The following is a 26,637-nucleotide window of genomic DNA, read 5'->3' on the forward strand; positions in this document are numbered from 1 at the left end:
CCTTTGCATGGATTTGAAATGCTACTATTTGAATTCCATAATAAAAACACCTTAAAGAATCGTGATCCGTAACGAGAATAATGAAAAATGTGACCTCAAACATTCAAAAAAAACTTTTAAAACTTTATCCCAAACTTTGTAAAATTCAAAATTCTTTCTATTGTAGCTTGTAAGCATTATTTTTTTTCCTGATGATTGATTTGTTGTTGTTGTTTTTGCTCTCTACCTTTTATTATTGGGTGTTCCTTTTTATAAACATTTTATGATTACATGTACCGATGCCAAGGGCATTTTCTGCCCGAGAGAGTTTTACAAGGCCATCAAGGCAGTTTAGTGTAAACCTGAAGAACCAATTTTTCATAAAATGTCAAAGTATTTCGTTACCCCCCAAAAAGCCCTCTCTCCCATGTTTTTCCGGTTATCTATTCCAGTAAAGGTCGTTATTAAGATTGTCCTGGGTAAAAGAGACTTGAAGATTAACCCATTCACTTCAAGCCATATAGAGCCCGAATGTGGGGACAAAAAAGTACCAAACAGTCGCCACTGTGTTCAACGCTCGAGGCAAATGCGACTGTAGTCGACTACAAAAGCTGTTCAATCTATTTATTGACCGGTTTGGCAAGCAAGGGAAGCTTGGAGTCTCTCTGGTCAAAGGCTATATTTAAAGCTTCAAGTTGCTGTACTTTAGGCTTTTATTCAAGTTGAAGATCAATTAAAATAATATCCCGTCCGATCATTCACATTAATTTGTTGCAGCTTCACGAGTCTTTTGGCTTTCTTGGTTTTCAATCCCCCATTTGAAAATTAAAGTTCACATAAACAGAACTGTCAACCCAACAAGGACAGAAATCTTGTGAAATCGAGTGAAATACAGTAAATATGTGTAAATACCCAAGAGAGCCGATGCGGGTGAGTACAAAGAATGTATGAATATTTTCACAAAAATTAGGCTTGTGATGAGGTCCAAAATCTTGTGACACCCGTCTATAAAGCGGGTGAGTGCATAAATGCGTCTCGACCATGTTGGAGTTCAAAACATAGAATAATGAAAATTGTTTTGGCTTGTGACGTAATAGTAAAACAAAGCTGCCTGCGCTTTTCGACAGTGTGTGAACAGGTAAAACCACCGGAGGGTTCTGGTAACTTGTTGATTACGTCGTCCATCTTTAATGACGTCACGAAGTGATGGCTGGTTGGCGAAATAGATAGGGTAGAAGTACTAGAGAAGCTTAAAACAGGGAGCAGGTTTCAAAAGAATAGTGATACGTTTCCACTCAAGAACGCATTTTTAGTCTCGCTGAGAACGGGGAGACTAGACGCGTTTCGCGGTGAACTTTTATATTATTGCAAAAATTGTCCATGAGAGTCAGCCACCGTTTTATCACCCTAACAAAATAACAATTGTGAGATGAGCAGTCGTTATATTAATATATTTACTGTTTTGATAAACAACAAATGTATTTTTTCTTTTGAACCAATAAAACATATTTTTTTGGTCCTATCATCTTCCTTGGGGCATCTGCCAGTAAGTTGGTATAATGGTCGAGGCATATCAGCCCGCCATCTTGACATCTTACGCCGATACCGTCCGATACCGAGTACATTTTCATAGGGGGCGGAGCTTGTAAATTTAATGATGAGGTGTAAATTGTTAAGATTATCTACGAAAGCGTTCAATTTGTTTAGATCCTGGGTCTACACAACAAAAAATATCGATGTATCTGAACCCTTTATTTGGTAGACACAAGAGACTCATAGATTACGGAACGCGTAACTTGATCGGATTTTTTCAGCGGAAGCGGAAAGCGAAAACAAGGCACGCTTCAGGGAATTTCATGGATTATTATCAAAATTTAATATTTAGCGTAACCAACAAACAAACTTTGTTCGTCTTGCCCTTGCATGCTCTAGCAGTCTAGAGAGCGAGGCCTGGAGCAAAGCTACACAAATGTTTTTGGTCGGGCTTCCTGTGTAGGCGCTAGCCTGGAGACGAAACCCTCGCCTCAGAAGAAGAAAGGAAGGACTCGAAAAAACTCGCTGTCTTTTGTTTGTGGGTGAAAGTTGTGTTGTTTCCGTGTCTTATTAACGGATACTTTTGCCAACTTAAACCATGCAAGTAACCGTGAAGACCTTAGACTCAGAAACAAGAACATTCACCGTTTCTGAAGAGGTAAAGACATAGATTGCTTTTGGATTCAAAATTCTGCTTTCACTAATCTTACGTTGTGATGGTTTTGTTGGGTCGGGTTTTAAATATCTGTTTTTTTAGCTTACTGTTGAAGAGTTCAAGAAGGAGATTGCTGATACTGTGGTATGTGAATCTCCTCTATGGAAAATGGCTTTTGTGATAATTACTGTTCCAAGTTATACTTTTAACTCTTATTATTGATTCCTATACATAATCAGGGGCGGTAAGGGAGGCCTGTACGTTTCACGAGTTTCAAAATTCGGAAATCACATTTCAGGATAAACTGATAAACTAACGACAAGGATCAATCTTTACTCGGAAATTTCAATTCACAATTTTTAAAAAAGCATAAATTACGATTCACAATGATCAAGTTTCGCCATTCACGAATCACAGCAAAGGTAGCTATCACGGATCACGGTTTTCACTTTGTCCTTTCACGATAAACAAAGAAGGCTGTTCACGGATCACAAAAATAACCCTTATCACCCCTGCAAAATCAAATACACTTTCATTTCTCTGTAGAACTATTCCCTCCTTCTCCTAAAATAATACACCCTAAAATGTTCAAAATGTTCCTACAAAAAAAAAATGTTCATACATTCTCTATAATTCACCTGCATTGGCTCTCTTGGGTTTTTTTCACATATTTATCATACTGTATTTCACCCAATTTCACAACATCTCTGTCCAAGTAAATTTTTAAATTTTGCTGGGCTGACATTTGTACACTAAACAGACCTAACAGCATTTGCCACTTAGCTTATAACCACTGTCTGATACCACTTCGTAGGCCGGATATACACTGAGGGCACTGTACCAGTTTCATATGGAAAATGGTCCACGTTTTCACACATTTTGGCAGTCAGGGTGAGGGCTGGGCCTCATTCCTCATGTAGACACTGCTTGCGCACGGTACCCAGTTTGAGATTCACTGTTTCCATCACACAAACATTGTGGTTACTGTATGTGTGTTACATGCAAGTTTAGGAACTGAATCAAAACAGAGAGAGCTACAGAAACTGTACAAAAAAGTTATACAGCACTGTTTCCATCACACAAACATTGTGGTTATGTGTGTTACATGCAAGTTTAGGAACTGAATCAAAACAGAGAGAGCTACAGAAACTGTACAAAAAAGTTATACAGCACTGTTTCCATCACACAAACATTGTGGTTATGTGTGTTACATGCAACTTTAAAAACTGAATCAAAACAGAGAGAGCTAACTGTACAAAAAAGATAAACAGCGTAAAGATGTGCATTCCTATCAATATGCTTGTAACTAAAAATTGACTGCCTTTCGCAGTCCTGCATTATTGATGGTTAACAATAAAATCCAAGGTCTTATTTGACTTTTGCTGTAGTGCACTCAATATGCTCTTTTACTAATCACAGCCCAAAGGAAGGCCTTTCTGATAGCGGGGCAAGTTTGGCGAGTACAAGTTTTAGCCATTTGCTATGGTCTGCACTCAACATCTTATGTAACTGATGTCAGGAGGGGGGGGGGGGGGGGCTAGCATGTTTTTTATGAGTGAAACGACAGCTGACATTTTACATAATGCAGCCTTCGCAAAAATAATTTTAGGAACAAGTCATTATGGGTTTGGAGGTGGTTCAGGTTGCTGAAAGTCTCATTTTCCTTGTCAATAACGAGACAAATATGATATACAGTGTATTTTCTGTCTGGATGGAGACGTTTAAATCTCCAGAAAAGGCGGCGAGTTGAGCCGGCAGCCGGTGGGTTTTCAGAAGGCTGATAATGTGCAATAAATAATTTTGCTACTCCCAAAAGAGTTTTTTTTTCCACAAAAATACTAGCCCATTGAGAAACAGAGCAAAGATACCTCAGCTAGTGGGAAAGATAGAAAACCATAAACTAGAAGATTATTGATAGTCATTTGATTTGTATAATCATTTTGTTTATTAATACTATTCTGTACAAGATGCCATTTTTTTAAAATGCCAGTTTTGCTTTAAACTTTTTCTCTCTCTAGGGGATTCCAGCTGAGAGACAGCGACTAATTTTCAAGGGAAAAGTCCTTCAGGATGAGAAAAAGTTGAAGGAGTTTGGTATGGTGGATTTGCTCTAGACCATATTATAACCTGTTGCAGTCTTACTAATTGTTGAATTCTATCTTAGAGGTAGATGGCTGTGTGGTTCATCTTGTTGAGAGAAAACCTCCCAGGACCCAACCAGGTAAAGCGTTGGTATCAGTAATGCCCAGTGATTTTCTAATCTTTGATTTTAACTTTTGATTTTTTTAAATTATAAGGAAATGACCAGTAACGGCATGGTTGTGCCCACACGTTTTCTTAATGTTCCTTGTATCAACCTTCCCCCCCAAGTTTTTAAAAGTTTGTTACAGCTCAGGATATCTAGACAACTCGTTTGTATAATGTACTTTACCCTACCCTGCAATGAGCCAATCTTTTTTGCTACTCACTGTAAATAAAGCCCCACTGGCAAGCAAGCCTGGCATCAGGTCAAGGCTCTTTTTTAGTGTCCGTTTTTATCAACAAAAAAGTTTCAGCAAATGTATATATCTTACAGAGTATCAAGTCTGTGAAAAATCTCAGTTGTCTACATAGGAGATATAAAAATGGAAATAAATCCAAACAGATTTTAAGTTTTATGTTAGATGCCTCTATAAACATTGACCCTTGTCTTGCCAAATGATATGGCTGGTGCTAAAACTCGAAGAGACTTTGTAATATTAAGTTGTATTATACAAACAACAACATTTGATATTTCCAATTACAATCTCTGAGCAACTGCTATACAATTAATGTCCAAGAGTTGCCCTATCTTTCCCATTATTATTATTATTATCATTATCATTATCATTATCATTATCATTATCATTATCATTATCATTATCATTGTTGTTGTTGTTGTCTAATAAAATGGAGCCAGCAGTTCTCCTGATGGCCCGTATTATTATTGTCTAATAAGATGGAGCCAGAAGTTCTCCTGATGGCCCGTATTGTTATTGTCTAATAAGATGGAGCCAGAAGTTCTCCTGATGGCCCGTATTATTATTGTCTAATAAGATGGAGCCAGCAGTTCTCCTGATGGTCCGTATTATTTTTGTCTAATTAGATGGAGCCAGCAATTCTCCTGATGGTCCGTCTGTTCATCCTGGTAGCCAAGCTGCCTCATCAGCAGCTAACATCGTCATGGGGGCGTTCAATATGCCTGTAGATGTCATGGGGATCTCTCAGGTATTGAGGGAGTTGCATCCTAAAGTTACTTTGGGGGGGGGGGGGGGGGGTGGGGGGAGCTGAAGCTTTTTTGTAAATGCTGCCCAAAGGCTGGGATTCAATTTTGATCAACTATTTCTACCTATCTATCTAAAAGTCTCTTCTAGGTGTGTGAGAGGAAGCCAGGGGGATATAGCCCTGATAGCTCTTTTGTGGGTGTAGAGCATTGCTTGTGTCTCCTAATGATATGAACATTGTCCAGGGTCTGGTCATGATATTAACTGTCCTATTTTTTTGGCGTAGAACATTGTCCAGGGTCTGGTCATGATATTAACTGTCTTATTTTGTTGGCGTAGAACATTGTCCAGGGTCTGGTCATGATATTAACTGTCTTATTTTGTTGGGGTAGAACATTGTCCAGGGTCTGGTCATGATATTAACTGTCTTATTTTGTTGGCATAGAACATTGTCCAGGGTCTTGTCATGATATTAACTGTCTTATTTTGTTGGCGTAGAACATTGTCCAGGGTCTGGTCATGATATTAACTGTCTTATTTTGTTGGCATAGAACATTGTCCAGGGTCTAGTCATGGTATTAACTGTCTTATTTTGTTGGCGTAGAACATTGTCCAGGGTCTGGTCATGATATTAACTGTCTTATTTTGTTGGGGTAGAACATTGTCCAGGGTCTGGTCATGATATTAACTGTCTTATTTTGTTGGCGTAGAACATTGTGCAGGGTCTAGTCATGATATTAACTGTCTTATTTTGTTGGCATAGAACATTGTCTAGGGTCTGGTCATGATATGAACTGTCTTATTTTGTTGGCGTAGAACATTGTCTAGGGTCTGGTCATGATATTAACTGTCTTATTTTGTTGGCGTAGAACATTGTCCAGGGTCTGGTCATGATATTAACTGTCTTATTTTGTTGGCGTAGAACATTGTCCAGGGTCTGGTCATGATATTAACTGTCTTATTTTGTTGGGGTAGAACATTGTCCAGGGTCTGGTCATGATATTAACTGTCTTATTTTGTTGGCATAGAACATTGTCCAGGGTCTGGTCATGATATTAACTGTCTTATTTTGTTGGCGTAGAACATTGTCCAGGGTCTGGTCATGATATTAACTGTCTTATTTTGTTGGCGTAGAACATTGTCTAGGGTCTGGTCATGATATTAACTGTCTTATTTTGTTGGCGTAGAACATTGTCCAGGGTCTGGTCATGATATTAACTGTCTTATTTTGTTGGCGTAGACCATTGTCCAGGGTCTGGTCATGATATTAACTATCTTATTTTGTTGGCGTAGAACATTGTCCAGGGTCTGGTCATGATATTAACTGTCTTATTTTGTTGGCGTAGAACATTGTCCAGGGTCTGGTCATGATATTAACTGTCTTATTTTGTTGGCGTAGAACATTGTCCAGGGTCTGGTCATGATATTAACTGTCTTATTTTGTTGGCGTAGAACATTGTCCAGGGTCTAGTCATGATATTAACTGTCTTATTTTGTTGGCGTAGAACATTGTGTAGGTTCTAGTCATGATATTAGCAGTCTGATATTTTTTTATAGAACATTACCCATCAACATATAAACATTCTGATTTCTTTTGTGTTGAACATTACCCATCAGCATATTAACAGTCTTATTTCGTTTGTGTAGAATATTGTCCAGGGACTTGTCAGTCACCTTGGTGTCGATGCTTCCCACGCCAACGTGAGCTCTTCACACTCCGTAAGTGCCATAACCATTAAAAAGGGTCATGATCATGTTAATTAGCTAATGCGTTGTCACTTAAACCTACCGAGCATCTTAGTGTCAGATTATATGATCAGATTATTATTGACGCTACTGGATACAGAGGGCTTGCAGTGTATAGGGTGATTTAGAATCACGCTGCCGCCTTGTGCATGTTCAATTGTGCGCACATGGATCTAAATCACCCCAATTACTCTCTATGATAGTCCTTCAAGAAAAAGTGTGTGTGTGTGGAGGGGGGGGGGGGGGGGGTGATATTCCAGTTGTGTTTTATTTAAAGTGATGATATTTTTGTTAATTCAGAGTGATGGCTCCACGTTAAATGTACACATCAATCTACTGTCAGCACCCCCGGTGAGTATAAGCACAACAGTGTACTGTATTAAAATGCACCAATCATCATGCAAGTGATGCATTGCATCATGATTCATTGCATCAAAAATGGTTGAAAATTATACTCAACCTGTCTTGTTTTGGCTCTTCCAGGAAGGAAATGATGCTGCTAGGAGGCTGTCTAGGGCGCGGCACTTCATAAGAGCAGCTCGTGAATCTTTTAACAGAACTGAGGTGTGTAATCTTTGCGCTGAATTCTCTTGTTATCATTACTTGCTGTACCCACCTGGGCTCAAGACACATGGTCTATAGAAGAAAAAAACATTGGTTAAAAAAATTAATTCCTTCAAAAGGATTTTCCCCAGGAGTGTGTGGTGTTGTATCAAAGAAACCAGGGGCTTATGCGCTATGAGCTCCCTTATCATGTTATTAAATAATAGAAAATAAAGGTGCTATGTAGTTACTACTGTAACATAATATAAATTGAAAAAAAAAACAATAATAGTAAATACTCACACAAAAGGATTTTTCTTTAGGGTGAAGCTCCACCATCAATGGACGCCAATGTTCCAACAGATGATCGGCCTGCACCAAACCAGGGTCCCCAGGGAAACACTGAACAGCCCAGGTACTATATTGCCGTGAAAGCTCAACTGGACCCTCCCCTTTCCAATCAGCCTTCTCTAAAGCCAAAATTTTCAAATGAGTCCCCCCTCCCTTTCCCTAAGAAACAAAAAGATGTAATGTAACATGTTTTTGATTGTTATTCATAGATCCGACATGTCAATCACGCATGCACAAATAGCCAATCAGGAAAGAGATGGTGCAATAACAGCCATGTGGTCCCATAAATGTCCCACAAAAAGTCAGCAATCGACCCCGAAAAAGATTGGTTTAAGATATTTTTTTGCGAATCTGGACAAGCAAATAAGCATTTTCCAGTCAGCGTAGAAAGTAATAGCCATGTTTTCTTTGACCGGCCACTTTGTAGACGCTTAAAATTTACTACAGAGAAACAAAAAACAAAAAGCAAACAAACCACACTAAGAGAGCAATGTTAGTCCTACCATTAAACTTGTGTTTGATATTACCTAGGCTACTTTAATTATATATAAGAATGAGACTGTCGTTTGTATTTTTGCTGTAAATTTTGACGTTTGCCGATAAAACTTCACGAATTCGGCTTTCTCTTTTATTTTCATCGCACTTAAATCACTGCAAGTTGACAAAAATAGCTTGAAAACGCATGTACCTACGGAAGAGAGCACCGATTTATCTAATCATTTCTAATCATCAGTTTTGGTATTTTGATCTAGATTCGTGCGGTTTCCATTCAACGACCAAACTCGTAGTCATCTTTTTTCTATGCTTCTTTACAATATTTTCACCAAGCTTGGACAACAAGACAAGTTTCTGTCATGTTAGGTTTCTGTGTTTTATTTCCCAAGTTGCAGAAAGACCACTATAAACGTCTGAATTTTAGATAAATCTGAGTAGGACTCACTGACCTCATCCCACATGTTGTACAATTTGTGGGACTTTTGTTGCACATTTGGGTTGCACTTCGCTGGCTTCTATTTGCTGCTTTTTGATTGGATATTCGTGCGCTCGTCGGATCTTTGAATTGTTTGCTTGAGCCATGCAGGGACATATGAATGAGGCTTCAAACTTTTAAAGACCCCTGGATCCTTGTGGATGTGCTACTTTAGGGCGGGAAACACTAAAAACTTGTTTCATCAACAGACCTAGCGATCTTGCTGATGTACTTGGTGAACTGCAAGAGTTCTCTAGCCAGCTACAGCCATCTCTGAACCGATACACTTCCCTTCTGAATTCCCCAGCCACTGAGGTAAAACATTCATGGGCTTTTTAGCAGCTACCTATGCTAAATTTACACGCCAATCCTGAATACAATGTTTACTTCTGGTTTTTAGAACCTTCTACCATCTGATGATAGTTTGCCTGATCGCATCGCTGAGACACTGCACAACTTAAGCCATGCCTACCACGCCCTATCTGACCTGTCTATCAACATCCGTGCCCCAGAACCACGTCGCCTCAGCGTTTTGACGCCTCTGTCGCCACATGTAGGGGCACCTAACCTGCTGTCTTCCATATTTGGAGGCCGACCACCACCTGGGCCTACCACCAGTCGGCAGGTAACTTTGCTATTCTCAATCAAGTTACCATGTACTTTATGTCTGTTATTGAATATTTTCAACGCTTTTTCCTGATTCTTTATACTACTAGGTGTTATTTTGTTATTATAAGCTCTTAAGACAGGAATGACAATTTTGTACTCTTCCTGATTTCCTTGCAATTTCTTTTTCCAAAAATGAACTATAAAAGTACCTAGGGTTGTATGTTTTATCTACTGGAAAATACAGTACTAGCTTTTACTATTATTGTACAGTCTATGGTAATCAAAATAGTTTCTGTTTATTAAATTGTTATCACCTTATCACCTATCCTAAATAATCCTGTTCTTATAACTGTGTTGACAACATTAAAATGTATGTAGCTGTGTGTTCAGGCAATGTCTGGTCATGGAATTGTTTTTAATTGATCAACAGAATGTATCTGGACAAGCAGGTCCTACAAACATGACACAATCCAGCACTTCTCACAGCAGCACCCCACGGCATCATGGTGAACCACAGACAACCATCTCCATCACCAGCATCATATCCAGTGCAATACCTAGGGGTCACATGCCAACAACCCCTTCAACCACACCCCAAGCAACACCCCCTTCGACAACACCCCAAACGACAGCACCAACAGCAAGCCAAGCCCCTTCGGCTGGTGAGACACCACAATCATCAACAGCTACAACGGGAGAAGAGGCAAGAGTGATGATGGATGATTTTGTTAATCTTATTTCTAATCTTGGACAAATGACGCATGGACATCCAGCAGCGTCTGCCTCACAGGGTGCGGGGCAGACAGGCCTACATGTGCACATTGGACCACGCCCACCAATGGGCCCTCCCCCGCCCCCAGGTTTCAACCTACATACAGGACCACGCCTGCACATGGGTCCACCTCCTTCAGGTTTCCATGCACAAAGGGGACCACAGCCAGAGATGGGTCCTACCCCACAGCCCCACCCCTATGTGCCCCCAATGGGTCCCATCCGTGTTAATCCAATGCAGGCCCACAGACAGGGCATGGCCCACCCTGACCCATCTCTGCCGTGTGAGTCCTTCCACTTTGGGCTACGAGCACACAGGGCCCAACCTTCCCAGCAGCCTGGGTCAGCACCAACACAGGGTACCCAGCAGTCTGAGTCAACACCAGCACAGGGTACCCAGCAGTCAGGGTCTTCAAGTGTGGAGGGACCAGGTCGTGTTTTTGAGCAGTTGGTTGCTTCAGTTGTCCAGAATGCTGTGAGTGGTGGTGCAGCATTAGCTCAGCAAGCTCAAAGTAAGTTTTGAGCAACAGTAAAAATCATGATATGTGCAGAGACAGTGAACAGTTTATTAAGTATTGTTTAAGTAAATTCCAGTGGCAGCTCTAACTTTTTAGGGGGGTTCACCCTATATTTTTTTATATATCTGTGCTTTTGAGGGGGTCTGGTAGCATGCTCCCCTGGGAGTTTTAAAACATTTAGAAATTGCGTTTTGTTTTTTTGCATCTAGGTTCTTTGTTGAAGTCTAACCCTTCTCTCTTACTCAACAATTGTTTATTCCTATAGACACATTTCATTTGGCAGCCAAGTCGAAAATGGTTAACCCCCAAACCCCACCCCCTGTAGATCTGCTAATTGACTCTTGCCAACCATCTCAGCCTTCTAAAAAAATTGAAGGAGCTGGTCATTATGAGTTTGGGGCTGTTTGTTTGTTTAAGGTTTCTTCAAAAATAATATATTTTCGTCTGGACTGTCAAATCCCCAGTGGAGGCAGTTTGTTGAGTCTTCAGTCGGCTTGTTTTGTGAAGGCTGCATCTTCTGCCTTCTCCTTCTATATCATAACCATTCATTCTCCTCAATAACCATACTTCTCCTTAAATATCATAATCATTCATGCCTTACAAGGGAACACAGCCAATGCTGGTACCAATACCAGCACAAGCACCACAGCAGGCACCCAGACTACCAGACCAGGCGGTGACTCTGTGGTACAATCGCTGATGGATCTTCTGAGTGGGATACAGGGCCAGTCGCCACAGCCGCCCCCATCCACTGCTAGCCAACAGGTAACTATGGTGATAGCATTTTGGCCAATCAGTGATTCAGTATTAATTGAATCAATCAAAATATTCAAACAGTTGTTCTCTCTAATCAGATTAATCAATATGGTCCACCAGAAACTCTATGATTTGTTTGTGATTTTTTATTGAAGAGTTGTTGTTGTTGGTGTGTTAGGAGGGTGAAGGGGACACACATGCTCTGCGCGATGCCGTCATGAGGGATCTAGTCTTGAATGCCTACAACCAGGCCATCAGGGGACAACCACAAACTGGTGAGGATATGTTGATGAGTATGTAGTTGGTTGTTCGAACCCCAGACAGTCTCAAACTCCAGACAGTCTCAAACCCCAGACAGTCTCAAACCCCAGACAGTCTCAAACCCCAGACAGTCTCAAACCCCAGACAGTCTCAAACCCCAGACAGTCTCAAACCCCAGACAGTCTCAAACCCCAGACAGTCTCAAACTCCAGACAGTCTCAAACTTCAGATAGTCTCAAACCCTAGACAGTCTCAAACTTCAGATAGTCTCAAACCCTAGACAGTCTCAAACCCCAGACAGTCTCAAATCCCAGACAGTCTCAAACCCCAGACAGTCTCAAACCCCAGACAGTCTCAAACCCTAGACAGTCTCAAACCCCAGACAGTCTCAAACCCCAGACAGTCTCAAACTCCAGACAGTCTCAAACTCCAGACAGTCTCAAACCCCAGACAGTCTCAAACCCCAGACAGTCTCAAGCCCCAGACAGTCTCAAGCCCCAGACAGTCTCAAGCCCCAGACAGTCTCAAGCCCCAGACAGTCTCAAGCCCCAGACAGTCTCAAGCCCCAGACAGTCTCAAGCCCCAGACAGTCTCAAGCCCCAGACAGTCTCAAGCCCCAGACAGTCTCAAACTCAAAAAAGGCTAAGACTTCAAACAATCCCCAAAAAGTTAAAATTTATGTATTAATTTTAAAGTATGAATTTTATGAAAGTCATCTGGCTCCTTTTTTGTTTATGTTTTTATAAAGAACCATTGTTGTTGTTGTTGACAGCTTGTATGTGTCCACAGCCTACCAGACATTAAATGACGTCATCTTAGAGCTACAAAATAGAGGACTCGATACATCATCTGAACCAATAAGCATCCAAGGAGGTCAGTAGCGTTCACAGATATTAGAATTCCCAAAACTGAACAGGCCCCAGCTACAGTGCTGATCCAAATTATTGCAACATTTTCCGTTGCAAAACCGCGGCGACCTTGGCAATATTTTTCCGCAAACCGCGGTTCTGCTGTAGTCGTCCGCGTTGATGAGGGGAACAATATTCTCATAAAACCGCAGCCGAAATCCGCAGTTAAGTACCGCATAAGAGGAGAACGTACATAAGGAGTGATTTGATAGTATATAAAATACAGTATCTTAAGAAAAGTCTGTTTGATGTTCAATTGGACTGCACGCGCGAGACAGCAAACTTTACTAACTGAATGATTAGAACTTAAATCACAACCACAGAACAGCTGAAATGTGTAAGCAGACGTTTCTGAATTGTGACCCAAGCTAGAAAGGCTTCAGAAAACTAAACAATAACAATAACAGAACTAAACACATGAGTTAGTTGTCCGATTATTCCTCTTCATTCAGATCGACAAACGATTTATCCTTCCAGAAAGAACTTGTAGAAACGCTCACAGAGAACCTTTGAGGTTAACAATTGCTTGCATGTCAATAAGAACCTCGTTCTAATTAAAACTATGCTTCCCATGAAGAAGACTAAGAATATCAATTATAGAGCAATGTCACAGCGCCCGTGTGTACTTTTCGTAGTTGCGTTTGTGTATGTACATCCTTAACCGCAGTTTTAAAACCGTGGTTGACAACCACGGCTAATTACCACACTTTTTTCCGAGGTTAGAGCATCCGACCACAGTGGTGTGACCGCGGTAACCATGTTTTTACCTCGATTACGGTGGCCGAATGTTGCAAAAATTTCAAGCAGCACTGTAAAACCACGCTTTGATAACTTAAAACCCTTGAATTGATATCTAACAATTCTTATAAAGGTGGAGCATATTATCAGCTGATTTCCTATTCTGTTTTGTTACAGCCCTGCTCAGTCAACTGATTACCAGGATTGGAACATCTTTATCCATGCAGGATATGCTGGGCATCATGCTGGGTATGTGTATTTGACCTTAAACAGCCCCAGCCAGCCACCATTTTGTCATCCTAGAAAAGAACCAAGTGTGAAAAGAATCCATTTCCATCGGCTGATTTGAGAAAGCTAATGTGATTTTCTATCGAATTTGGCAAATAAAGTATTAAACTTTGTTTTTAGATGTATAGTTCAGAATTTAAATATTATGTGCCTTCCAATATCAAATAAAAACAATAACAAAGGTGTGGCTGGCAAGGGAACTTTAAGACAGACGAATAGATAAACAGACAATGCAGACAGACAGATAGAAAAACAGGAGAACAGTCAAGCCACCAAGCAGATAGACAGATAGATGAACAGATAGATGAGCAAATGGATACATGTACAGATCGATCAAACAAACAGATAGACAAACATTATTGTTGTATGGATGGTTTGATGGACAAACGAACACACAGACTAACATCTCAGTTTAGTGGATAGATGGCATCTCAATTGTAAAGAACGATGGGCGAACAGAAATGTTATTCGAAGCTTCTGTCTGTTGCTCAGGTCTTACTCCCCCTTGCTTGAGGTTACGGGTCGTGTTGCGGTCATACCTCTTTACTGATCTCCTGCTGGGAGAAGAAGCAACAGAAAGCAGACTCCAGGTAGGAATTAAAGTAGACTGCTTCTCAGTTATGATATGGGGCACATAGGCAATTCTCTGGTAAGTTATACCATTGAAAAAGGGAATTTTGATAATTGAATTGCAGGGCAGCAAGTGCAGAAATTCTCATTGTTTATTCTCAGTTCCTACAACTAGCAGAATCCTGTTTTTTTCTTACCATTGAGACTTTTTGCTGTCCCTGAGTGAGAAAGTTATGACAAATGCAATTTGAAATGCAATGGATGAAAGGGAATGTGGTAGAAGTGGTATCATCTTTTTGTAGAGGGAAACTCAAATTGATAAATTGGCACTACTATGGAAGTATATTCTTGCATAGAAAACTTTTTGTTTATTTTCCTAATTCAGTGACTACCTCTTTTCGTGTTTGTTGAATCTCGCGCTTTCAGCCAGCCCTTTTCAACATACAAGAATAATACAATGATGACGATGAATGATGATGATAAAGGAATGATGATGATGAATAAATGATGATGATGAATGAATGATGATAATTGAATGAATGATGAATAAATGAATTATGATGATGAATGAACGAATGAATGAATGATGATGATGATGAATGAATGATGATGATGATGATGAATGAATGATGATGATGATGATGATAAATTATGAATGAATGAATGATTATGATGAATTACAATGATGAATGATATTTGAATTAGATCATTTGCTAACACTATATTTATGTCAATTGTCTTTAGGAATTGTCAGTGCAGTTTGTATCACAAGTATTAGATGAAATAGCGCCAATTCTGGTAAATTTATATTTCTTGAGTCATATATATGCAGTGTAGGGTGATTAAGGGGGCCATCCATTTTTTTAATGAAAGGGGAAATGGTGGAACTTCTGAAGTTCCCTCGACCTTTTTAATTTTTTAGACACAACCCTCCTGCTTACTTTTGATTTTTTGTGTTGAGATATTCCGTTTTTACACTTGACTGTGCATTTTATTGTGTGCACTCTCTCTTTAAGGCCACATATTCATACAATATTTTTTTAACAACTTTATTGTGTATTAACCCCAAAAAAGGTCAGCACAAACAGCTACTTATGAGATACATTATATAAATAACCCCTTAACACATCAATCTTGCTTACTTGTTGCTGAAATATCAAGCTTAAAGAGCCATATTGTCATCAGAAATAAAAATTGTGAGAAATCATCCAATTTCCATTTGGGAAGATATTGCAAATAAAACTTTAAAGCATAAAACGTTTTTGGATTCCAAGATTTTATCTGATAACTTGTCTTCCAAAATTGACAACAAAAACAAAGGTGTAGCTGACATAAGCTCTTTAATAACAGCCCTTCTTATTGGCCATTGTTTCCCATTTAATAGTGTGTGTTTTTGTCAACAGACTTCAGAGTCTACCTGTGATGGTATAGATGTGGTAGCAACTGTACGCAAATTCCTGGAGTATTTTTCTAAAAGAGCATTCACTTTGATACGAGATGCTGGTATGTGGTTGAGCTTGGGAATGATTGTGTAATGCCAGAAGGAATCAAGCATTTTTGCACAAAAAATAATACAATAAAGTCACCCTAACCATAATCCATGTATTATTATGATTTTTTTATGTGAATAACAAAATATGCGGATAAAGAAATCATTCCAGATGGTTTTTTTTTGCCAGACATAGGGAACTAATAGATAAATACACTATATGTAGATAAATAAACAGATAATATACCTGTGACTTTTTTAGAAAATATGACCAAAGTTTAACAGATTATGTGGCAACAAGAGAATGTAGAGATTTCATCCTGACTTTATTGAATTCTAGATGAGCAGACATTCTGTAACGCCTTCCCGTTCATGGTGCGCGGCATAAGCAGTGACTTTGTGCAGCTCTTGGCACTGTGCTATCAGAATGGGCTGCGAGATGTGGAGAACATCATCACTAACAGACTGGTAAGGGACGGAGAAGAAAACAAAGGAAACACCAAAAGAGCATGAACAACAAAGAACTCCCCATTCTACGCCCCCTTCACTATTCTGATGATCCATCCCTTAAACTCTACCAACCAATTATTATATATGCAAGCATGGTACCCAGGTAAAATGTCGCATACCCAGGTACAGGCTTTGCTTTCAAAGCTAGTGGTCCAAGGTTCAAATCTGTTTGAGGTCAGCTTTGGATTACCTGGCTCTCTGCATTAGGAGTGGTGAACCCCTTGTCTTTTTTAAAAAAAATATTGTGGGACGCTTTAGTGGCGACTGAGTGCTTACACAATAATTGACACTCATGATTGTAAACAGCATGCAAACTATGCAAACTATAGTATTGTTATTATTATTGTTGTCTTTGATGTTTTTGTAATTATTATCATTATCATTATTATTATTAACCTAATTAATGTTTCACAATCGATGCTCTTGCCAGCCTGGTACTATCGTAGCCAGGGACATGGGTCCAGTTATGCTACGTACGTTCAGAGAGACTCTGCTGCGGTACGTGAGGGATGCTTCTCAAGTTCCCACTCAGACCAACCTGCAGGACTACATTATCAAGGCATCCCAGGAACAGAAAGGCAGCTCTCAGTCGGTCAAGCCCATGCCCTCGGATACTGTGGTGAGAAGCAGTGTGTGAATCCATTCCATTCCAAATTGGCAGTGTGTGAATCCATTCCATTCCAAATTAGCAGTGTGTGAATCCATTCCATTCCAAATTGGCAGTGTGTGAATCCATTCCATTCCAAATTGGCAATTTGTGAATCCATTCCATTCCAAATTGGCAGTGTTCGGATCCATTCCATTCCAAATTGTCAATGTGTGAATCCATTCCATTCCAAATTGGTCCTTTCTGTTTAAGTACTCTTGGATGAAGTAAACAGGAAATTCTATGTTGTGTAGCATTGTTCTATGTTGCATTTTCTTTCATAATCAAGTGTGAAATTGCTCCCTTAAGAGTCTCTGTCCCCTGCCTTCCCAGCAAAGTAAAAACGATGGGAGGGCATCCATTTCCATCGGCCAATTTGGGAAAGCTATTGTCATCTGCCTTCCCAGCAAAGTAAAAACGATGGGAGGGCATCCATTTAAGTAAAAACGATGGGAGGGCATCCATTTCCATCGGCCGATTTGGGGAAGCTGTTGTCTCCATTGAATTTTGTAAATAAAGCATTGAGTTTTCTTTTTAGTTGGTTATTTTGTGTTATTCTCCTGTGATTCGTCTTCCAACATTAATTGAAAACAGTGATAAAGGTGTAGCTGAAAGCATCCCCTTAACTTATGCTGATGCAAGCTAAGGAAGGTCTTTACTAACACATCCTCATACCCCCAGCCTGTTTGCCAGCCTGACACAACCGAGGACATGAGCCAGAACTCAGACGACTCGTTTCACACACCACCCGGCTCAGTGGTCACAGGAGGTCCTGAAGCTAGCCAGCTAGCTATCGACCAGGGGGAGGTTCACATGGATGTTGATGACCTTGAAGATGACTGGAAAGCTGTTGTACCAGAGGTATATATGATATTTTATTCTGAGGGTGTGTATAACACCTCAATCATTTATTCAACATAATTTATGTTTTGCAATGCTAGCCCCTGAACAGCCAAAGATATTTTAACCCCCCCCCCCCCCTTTAACAAAGAAAGAAGCCCCTGGGGTTCATTAGAGCTTTTACAATATCTCTTTAGGTGGAGGTGTGGGGATAAAAAGAGAGTCAGCCTTAATAGTGCTTTAACAGTAATGTGGTGGTGCGTCTTACTGTTATACTACATTGTTACTACTATAGGAATGGGTGCCAATTCTCGCACAGGATGTCATGAGGCAACGACGCATTCCTCCACAGCAGCCATTTAGCGATGCTTATTTGAGTGGGCTACCGCCTAAGCGACGGAAGGTAAACGAAACAGGCTATGACCAATATAAAGTTTTCCCCGTACCCCATCACACCCCTTCCACCGTCTGTGGTTCTAATGCCTTGACTGGTCTCTTACATACCCTATCACACCCCTTTCTCCCTCTGTGGTTTTCTAATGGCTTGACAGGTCTCTTACATACCCCATCACACCCCTTTCTCCCTCTGTGGCTTTCTAATGGCTTGACAGGTCTCTTACATACCTCATCACATCCGTTTCTCCCTCTGTGGTTTTCTAATGGCTTGACCGGTCTCTTACATACCCCATCACACCCCTTTTTCCCTCTGTGGTTTTCTAATGGCTTGACCGGTCTCTTACATACCCCATCACACCCCTTTCTCCCTCTGTGGTTTTCTTATGCCTTGACCGGTCTCCTACATACCCCATCGCACCTTTTTCTCCCTCTGTGGTTTTCTAATGGCTTGACCGGTCTCTTACATACCCAATCACACCCCTTTCTCCCTCTGTGGTTTTCTTATGCCTTGACCGGTCTCCTACATACCCCATCGCACCTTTTTCTCCCTCTGTGGTTTTCTAATGGCTTGACCGGTCTCTTACATACCCCATCACACCCCTTTCTCCCTCTGTGGTTTTCTTATGCCTTGACCAGTCTCCTACATACCCCATCACACCCCTTTCTCCCTCTGTGGTTTTCTTATGCCTTGACCAGTCTCTTAAATACCCCATCGTACCCCTTTTTCTCTCTGTGGTTTTCTCATGCCTTGACCGGTCTCTTACATACCCCATCACACCCCTTCCTCCCTCTGTGGTTTTCTTATGGCCTGACTGGTCTCTTACATACCCCATCACACCCCTTTTTCCCTATGTGGTTTTCTTATGCCTTGACCGGTCTCTTACATACCTCATCGCACCCCTTCCTCCCTCTGTGGTTTTCTTATGCCTTGACCGGTCTCGTACATACCCCATCACACCCCTTCCTCCCCCTGTAGTTTTCTTATGCCTTGACCGGTCTCTTACATACCCCATCGCACCCCTTTCTCCCTCTGTGGTTTTCTAATGGCTTGACCGGTCTCTTACATACCCCATCGCACCCCTTTCTCCTTCTGTCGTTTTCTTATGGCTTAACCGGTCTCTTACATACCCCATCACATCCCTTCCTCCCTCTATGGTTTTCTAATGGCTGGACCTGTCTCTTAGATACCCCATCACAACCCTTCTTCCCTCTGTGGTTTTCTTATGGACCGGTTTCTTACAAACCTCATCACATCCCTTCCTCCCTCTATGGTTTTCTAATGGCTTGACCCATTTCTTACAGACTGCAGATGAACGTGCAGTATGCCCAACGGATGAGGTACTCCCTGGTATTATTCGGCAGGCCATGCTAGCCACAGGAGCTCCTCGCAATAGTATAGACGGTAGGTAGCTGATACAGTAAATCTAATTGTTTTACTTGCACTAAATCGGTCTCATTGAACATTTGTTTACAAATACACATGTTTTTACTTAAAAGGAGTTGGACAAGGTTGGAGACTTTACCTGTATAGTTCTATGAAAGATACTGTTGCCACCAAGACAGGGTTTAATTGCAATGATCGCAATTTTAACTGATACGAACTTAATCAGATTCCACAAGAATGTTGCATGCTCTAAGTATGGGGGTCATGCAAAGCAGAAAAAATAGCAGTCACCAATAAGAACCACCCCATTCCTTTCAAATGTTCTGTCACTTTCTTTCTGACATATACTTTGATTGTAATTGTAGCTGTTACCGAGTCAGCGAGAACCAACTCCGAGCTTCACCAGGCTTACCGTGAGGAGGTCAAGGAGACTGTGAAAAAAAGGACAGACACTGATACAGACTTCAGCTCTGAACGTTTCCCCATAACAAGCCAATACACCTGCAAATAGGTTTACATCAAACAGGGCCTACCTCAACAAAAAGAGGAAGTTTGGTACCAATAAGAGACGCTCGATTGAAATAGAATGACAGAAATAGGAGTGAGCATGTTATTTTTCTTCGTTCCAGTAGAGGCACTGGCATCTGCAAAGTTCCACACCACTACCGTAATAGCCACCCTTAAATTGAGGTCCACAAATATTCCTTTTTATTTCAAATATATGCCCATTCAGGAATCAAATGTTCAATTCTTAATATTATCATCAGAGATATCATTTGCTGGGAAAGCTATCAAAACAACTTTTGAACAACTAACACTAGATATTGAAAGCAGAACTCTGTGGGATAGCAGCAAGCATTTCAAGTGTTATTTTATTTTAAAATCTCTTGCTATAAAATGTTGTGTTCCTTGGCAAAATGTTTGTTTATACAATTATAAAAATGGGAAAAATAAAAAAAGAAATAGCAATAAACCAGTGAAAAAATATCTCAAAGGTTTCCATCAATTTTGGCTTTGACCCTACCCAGTACACCCACTGACCCTACCCACTACACCCACTGACCCTACCCAGTACACCCAATGACCCTACCCAGTACACCCACTGACCCTACCCAGTACACCCAATGACCCTACCCAGTACACCCACTGACCCTACCCAGTACACCCACTGACCCTACCCAGTACACCCACTGACCCTACCCAGTACACCCACCGACCCTACCCAGTACACCCACTGACCCTACCCAGTACACACCCACTGACCCTACCCACTACACCCACTCACCCTACCCAGTACACCCACTCACCCTACCCAGTACACCCACTCACCCTACCCAGTACACCCACTGACCCTACCCAGTACACCCACTGACCCTACCCAGTACACCCACTCACCCTACCCAGTACACCCACTCACCCTACCCAGTACACCCACTCACCCTACCCAGTACACCCAATGACCCTACCCAGTACACCCACTGATCCTACCCAGTACACCCACTGACCCTACCCAGTACACCCACCGACCCTACCCAGTACACCCACCGACCCTACCCAGTACACCCACCGACCCTACCCAGTACACCCACTGACCCTACCCAGTACACCCACTGACCCTACGCAGTACACCCACCGACCCTACCCAGTACACCCACCGACCCTACCCAGTACACCCACCGACCCTACCCAGTACACCCAATGACCCTACCCAGTACACCCCCTGACCCTACCCAGTACACCCACTGACCCTACCCAGTACACCCACTGACCCTACCCAGTACACGCACTGACCCTACCCAGTACACCCACTGACCCTACCCAGTACACCCACTGACCCTACCCAGTACACCCACTGACCCTACCCAGTACACCCACTGACCCTACCCAGTACACCCACTGACCCTACCCACTACACCCACTGACCCTACCCACTACACCCACTGACCCTACCCACTACACCCAATGACCCTACCCAGTACACCCACTGACCCTACCCAGTACACCCACTGACCCTACCCACTACACCCACTGACCCTACCCACTACACCCACTGACCCTACCCAGTACACCCACTGACCCTACCCAGTACACCCACTGACCCTACCAAGTACACACACTGACCCTACCCAGTACACCCCCTGACCCTACCCAGTACACCCACTGACCCTACCCGGTACACCCACTGACCCTACCCGGTACACCCCCTGACCCTACCCAGTACACCCCCTGACCCTACCCAGTACACCCACTGACCCTACCCAGTACACACACTGACCCTACCCAGTACACCCACTGACCCTACCCAGTACACCCACTGACCCTACCCAGTACACACACTCACCCTACCCAGTACACCCACTGACCCTACCCAGTACACCCACTGACCCTACCCAGTACACCCACTGACCCTACCCAGTACACCCAATGACCCTACCCAGTACACCCAATGACCCTACCCAGTACACACACTGACCCTACCCAGTACACCCACTGACCCTACCCAGTACACCCACTGACCCTACCCAGTACACCCACTGACCCTACCCAGTACACCCAATGACCCTACCCAGTACACCCAATGACCCCACCCAGTACACCCACTGACCCTACCCAGTACACCCACTGACCCTACCCAGTACACCCCCTGACCCTACCCAGTACACCCACTGACCCTACCCAATACATATCAAGAGTTGTCAATAGGAGCAAATTTGTACTTGTGAATTCATGATCTATGTAACTCTCATATTCATTATTATAGCTATTTGCATATTGCTAGTCAAGCATATTTTCTAAATTTAATCAAAAGATCATACTTGGAAATGAAGGACTTTTGTTAAATTTTGAACAATTCACCTTCCTCACTACTTCCCACAATTCTTTTTGATGCATCATGAAATCAGATCATGAGATCATTTTGATTGCATATCAAAACTGTAAACAAGATGGCAAAGTTTGTTTTAATATTTTCAAAATAAAATTCACAATTTAACTGGTAACACTTAAGGTGTATATCATTTGCTGTTTTAGTCACCCAAATGTGGTAGATATTCACTTGTCACCCTATAATAATATCCACTTTACTTGACACTTTCTTGCACCCTGACTTAGAGAACACCCTAGTTCCTTCAGGAAAATACAACAGCTCATCTGCAATCATATTGAGCAAGTCATCAGTAATATCTTCTCTCTTACGTCCTTTGTCCTGTAAGTCAACAAGAGCACACTGCTTGATGTGTGCCCGCTCAAGAGGGAGAAATGGTACAAAATAATCAATAAGATGCTTCTCAATCAGTGTAGTGTGCCAAAAACCCCCATTACTGTTAAATGCCCCGAGATTTATTAAATGGTCCATATGTTTGATAGTCATATCTTCACGTTTACGACCTCGTTGCCAGTTCATTAGAGTTTCTTCATTTATGCTATGGGCACCAGTGTTACTCAGAAATAGGAATATGCATTTTCTAAAATCAATTCCTGCAACATCTGGATAGTGGTCCAGGAAGGGTTTAAGCACGCCAACAAGTCCCTCTGGCATTTTGTCCATCTCGTCAAAAATAAACATTGACCGCCCACATTTGGTTACATTACCAACAATCCAGCGCTTCAATTGCTCTTTATAAGTTTCGACCATGGATTTATGAGGAAAGTCATGAGTGGCAATCATAACATGTACATAGGAACTATCAATTCCCTTTCTATACAGATGCTCTGCTATTATCTTACTGACATAGTTTTTACCACATCCTGTCCAGCCATTAAAAGACAGCGCCAGAGCTTTCTGTGGCGATTTATTTGTGACATGTCCCTTGACAGCTTTATAGACGATGTCTTTGACCAAATGCTGGCCGAATAACCGGTTATCAAGAGACTTCTTTAGTCCGGTCATGTTTGGTGAGATCCAACCATCGGTACAGTGTTCAGTCTTGTAGTAAAATAATCCACCGCTACCGAAAAGCGTCGCTATTCCTGCCGCTATAACAGGGCCTGTTATCACAAAAGAAACAACGAAGTCCGCGAGAAAATTCGAAAGGGTCAAAACAATGAGTAACTTTTCAAGATTCATTTTGACTATTCGAACGAAAGAAGTGAAACTAAGAACGTCTTATCGATACTAACCTTTACAATGGAGATTAGGATTGGCTTCATCATTATGAGGCTAGAAAGATATCCAATCAGATTTTCCGTAAGAAATGGCATAAACAGATAAACACGATTTTTCCTATCTTTTTATTTCAAGTTTAGCTAAAATTGTTTACAGAGTTTTGCAGATAATCAAATTTCAATGTTTTCTTTTGAGGATCTTAAAGATATTGCATAGGAGTAATTACTTTTAGGTTATGGCCATGCAAGGTCTATTTCCCAGAATTGAGCGAGATAAAACAAAGCTTCCAATTGGCTTTTGATTTTTTACACCAATCAGATTGCCTGAAAGAAAGTACGGTTCGATTCTTTAGATTTATCTGATCAACTGAAGTTATCAGAATTTATACTTAAAATTGAAGAATTGCTTCTAATGCGAGCGTCCTACATTATGGCACGAGAGACTACATTAAAGAATCGTCGTGTGAAGGTTCATAAGTCAAAAGACACGGCCGCTAAAGTTGATGTAGAGAGCAAGGACGAAAGGAGTTGTGATGATGAAGATAACTCAAGCACAGAAGAAGAAGAATGTGTAGATGATAAAATGAAGAATCAAAGTTCGACTCAGAAGAAAACGGGGGTAACAAGAAAAAACAAGCAGATCGATACTGAAAACTCAGCTCAACTAAGCAAACCTAAAGTATCTTTTAAACTGGGAAGTATCATATGTTATGCTTTGGTCTCGCTGGTTTTAGTTTTGTGTGCAGTTTTTCTTTTAAATGTAATACCAGAGGAAATAAACCCATTCCCTACCAGTGATATCCAAGAGGAAGACTTTAAGTACATTCAAGTCTTTAAAGATGGATTAGAGATACTAAAAAGACAATTTCCCAATCAGACTAAAAGATTTTGGAGGATTCTTCGAACTCGGTGCTTGGCCCATCTCAAAGAAAAACACCCACGGCAACCATTGGTGATCTTGCTGGGTGCTCCACCCTCAGCGCACCCTGTAGCTAATTGTCTAGCATTGCGCCTTGCAAACATTCTAGACCCTGAGACAGAGCATATTGAGAATGTTGAGACAGTAAATGGTAAAGACCTCCAGAACATAGACGGGGACATTGCAAAGAAAAAACTAGATGAATCATTACATGGCACATTTCACAAGGGAAGACGTGCTGCAGTTGTTAAACACCTTGAACTATTGCCGCCCCCTTCAGAGAATTTGTTCTACGCATATTGCGACAACGATAATGCACGCTTCAAACATGCTGCCATATTATTCACAGTGCACTTGCAGATGGAACCCCATTCCTCGCTTAGGCCTGTGGAGGCTGAGGGCATGGTGGAAAAGTTTCTGTCTGACTTGGTGTGGAACAAGGAGCCATATGACAGAGATGCTGTCGCTGCACTCTTATCCCGTATTGCTGATACTGTTGCTTTGATCAGTAGAGAGGATGAAAAAGTTTATTCCCACTGTGGATAATACTTTTTTTTATCACAAAAAGAGATGGTTTAAAGTGGACAACCATACATAGTTTCACTTAATTTCATGCATATGATGGCCTTGCTGGCATCTTGCCATGCTCAGGACAGCATTTTATGTAGCCTGCTAACTGACTCTCATTTGAGGTTATTCACAAGTATTTTCGCATTTAAAAAATGTGGATCTGGTGCTTCTCATCCATTGGCATGCCACAGGTTTCCCAATGTTAAAAAACAAAACATTTCTGAATAACCATAAATGCATATTTTCTCATATTTTCTTCAGGATAAACAACAGCAAAAATTATCAGACATGCAGAGTCAGTCCTGGAGTCCAGGACCTGCAGGATCAACTATTGTGTATCTAAAGGAGAGGTCTCAGTTCCTTTTTCAGCTTAAATTTTTTTTGCTGTCAGACTGGTTATCCAATATTTGTTCATGTAAGTTCTACAACTCTTCTGGCCAAGGTTTGCATGTTTATTTTTTTTTTATTCTTGAGACTTTTGCCTGCTCTAACTTTTTTTTGTGGTTTCTTAACCGAATATGAAATGGTTTGTTCCTAAATCAACCTATTATGACAATTTGTACTGTATTTGGTGATACAGTGATTGATATCCATGGCGTTAGCAGCAGGACACTAGCACATATATAAGAACAACCAATCTCTGACCTTTAAGAATAGCCTAACAGCACATTTTGGCTAGGGGTGGGGAAGGTAAGCAAAATCTGCTCTTGTTTAAAAATAGGTACCCATAAGGTACATGTGTGTGCTACAGTTTTTGACTCACAAAACCTCTAGGCTTAATAGCCCAATGCACACTTTGAAAGCTGTGGTAAGTCATTCGAGCATAATTAATCAGGTTCATAGCGAAATATTTACCTGTTTAAGCGAGAAAACCAGATTGATAAGTAAGGAAAGCCGCCATCTGGAATCATCAACAGAATGTGACATCGCGCCATAAACCTGAAATCGAGGCTTCTCTGACCATATTTGTTTACTTATATTGTTACTCACATCACACTCACACACACGATAGCAATATTTGGGACTACCACAGGTAGCCTACACAAAAAGTGGGTGATTTATGATGGTGGGTCTGTTTTGCATAATGTTGTGGCACTTGCCATAGGATGCATTTTGTGCATGCTTTTGTAGACACTTAATGAAAGTTTTTCTAGTGTTTCAAATTAGATTTGGCGCTGTAGCACCAGAAAAACTCAACAAAGGGGAGGGGTGGTCACCCTATACTTAGCAGATACTGAACAATGCAAGTACCATGGCCGACGAATAGAGCTATGTGGCAAATGGTGGATATGGTGAAAAGTAAGGGGGAGGGGTGGTCCACCATACATAAGCAGACAGTCA

General features: G+C 41.3%; 3 protein-coding genes across 5 annotated transcripts; 2 read left to right on the forward strand and 1 right to left on the reverse strand.

The window, feature by feature from the left end:
- The first annotated feature begins 1,974 nt into the window (after positions 1-1,974).
- On the forward strand, positions 1,975-20,645 carry LOC5515305 (large proline-rich protein bag6-like). 2 transcript variants are annotated; one of them, XM_048731414.1, is made up of 25 exons: positions 1,975-2,170; positions 2,270-2,311; positions 4,186-4,261; positions 4,332-4,388; positions 5,292-5,413; positions 7,057-7,128; positions 7,456-7,506; positions 7,639-7,719; positions 8,022-8,113; positions 9,229-9,334; positions 9,420-9,644; positions 10,059-10,911; positions 11,522-11,682; positions 11,852-11,948; positions 12,724-12,807; positions 13,758-13,829; positions 14,361-14,458; positions 15,183-15,236; positions 15,842-15,941; positions 16,268-16,395; positions 16,868-16,996; positions 17,765-17,944; positions 18,219-18,326; positions 19,622-19,721; positions 20,069-20,645. In XM_048731414.1, the coding sequence occupies exons 1-25, from the start codon at positions 2,111-2,113 to the stop codon at positions 20,212-20,214; spliced, it is 3,294 nt and encodes a 1,097-aa protein (XP_048587371.1). In that variant the 5' UTR covers positions 1,975-2,110; the 3' UTR covers positions 20,215-20,645. The 2 variants fall into 2 exon arrangements, with proteins under 2 accessions (XP_048587371.1, XP_048587370.1); XM_048731413.1 differs by having other exon boundaries at positions 1,976-2,170; positions 16,868-17,056.
- Positions 20,646-22,649: 2,004 nt separating this feature from the next.
- LOC5515346 (torsin-1A) lies at positions 22,650-23,848 on the reverse strand. 2 transcript variants are annotated; one of them, XM_048731525.1, is made up of 2 exons: positions 23,722-23,848; positions 22,650-23,679 (listed from the first exon to the last, which is right to left on the reverse strand). In XM_048731525.1, the coding sequence occupies exons 1-2, from the start codon at positions 23,767-23,769 to the stop codon at positions 22,762-22,764; spliced, it is 966 nt and encodes a 321-aa protein (XP_048587482.1). In that variant the 5' UTR covers positions 23,770-23,848; the 3' UTR covers positions 22,650-22,761. The 2 variants fall into 2 exon arrangements, with proteins under 2 accessions (XP_048587482.1, XP_048587481.1); XM_048731524.1 differs by having other exon boundaries at positions 22,650-23,820.
- Positions 23,849-23,919: 71 nt separating this feature from the next.
- Positions 23,920-26,246, forward strand: LOC5515345 (torsin-1A-interacting protein 2). The gene has a single exon (XM_048731523.1). The coding sequence runs from the start codon at positions 24,220-24,222 to the stop codon at positions 25,270-25,272; it is 1,053 nt and encodes a 350-aa protein (XP_048587480.1). The 5' UTR covers positions 23,920-24,219; the 3' UTR covers positions 25,273-26,246.
- The last annotated feature ends 391 nt before the right edge of the window (positions 26,247-26,637 follow it).

This window comes from Nematostella vectensis, chromosome 8, assembly GCF_932526225.1.
Source record: "Nematostella vectensis chromosome 8, jaNemVect1.1, whole genome shotgun sequence".
NCBI lineage: Eukaryota > Metazoa > Cnidaria > Anthozoa > Actiniaria > Edwardsiidae > Nematostella > Nematostella vectensis.

Excerpts from the sequence above, each read along its gene's own strand:
- LOC5515305 (XM_048731413.1), top strand. The coding sequence starts at position 2,111 with ATGCAAGTAACCGTGAAGACCTTAGACTCAGAAACAAGAACATTCACC. Across the intron at positions 8,114-9,228 it reads GGAAACACTGAACAGCCCAG|ACCTAGCGATCTTGCTGATG; the intron begins GTACTATATTGC and ends TTTCATCAACAG. Across the intron at positions 19,722-20,068 it reads TCCTCGCAATAGTATAGACG|CTGTTACCGAGTCAGCGAGA; the intron begins GTAGGTAGCTGA and ends TTGTAATTGTAG.
- LOC5515346 (XM_048731524.1), bottom strand. The coding sequence starts at position 23,769 with ATGAATCTTGAAAAGTTACTCATTGTTTTGACCCTTTCGAATTTTCTC.
- LOC5515345 (XM_048731523.1), top strand. The coding sequence starts at position 24,220 with ATGCGAGCGTCCTACATTATGGCACGAGAGACTACATTAAAGAATCGT.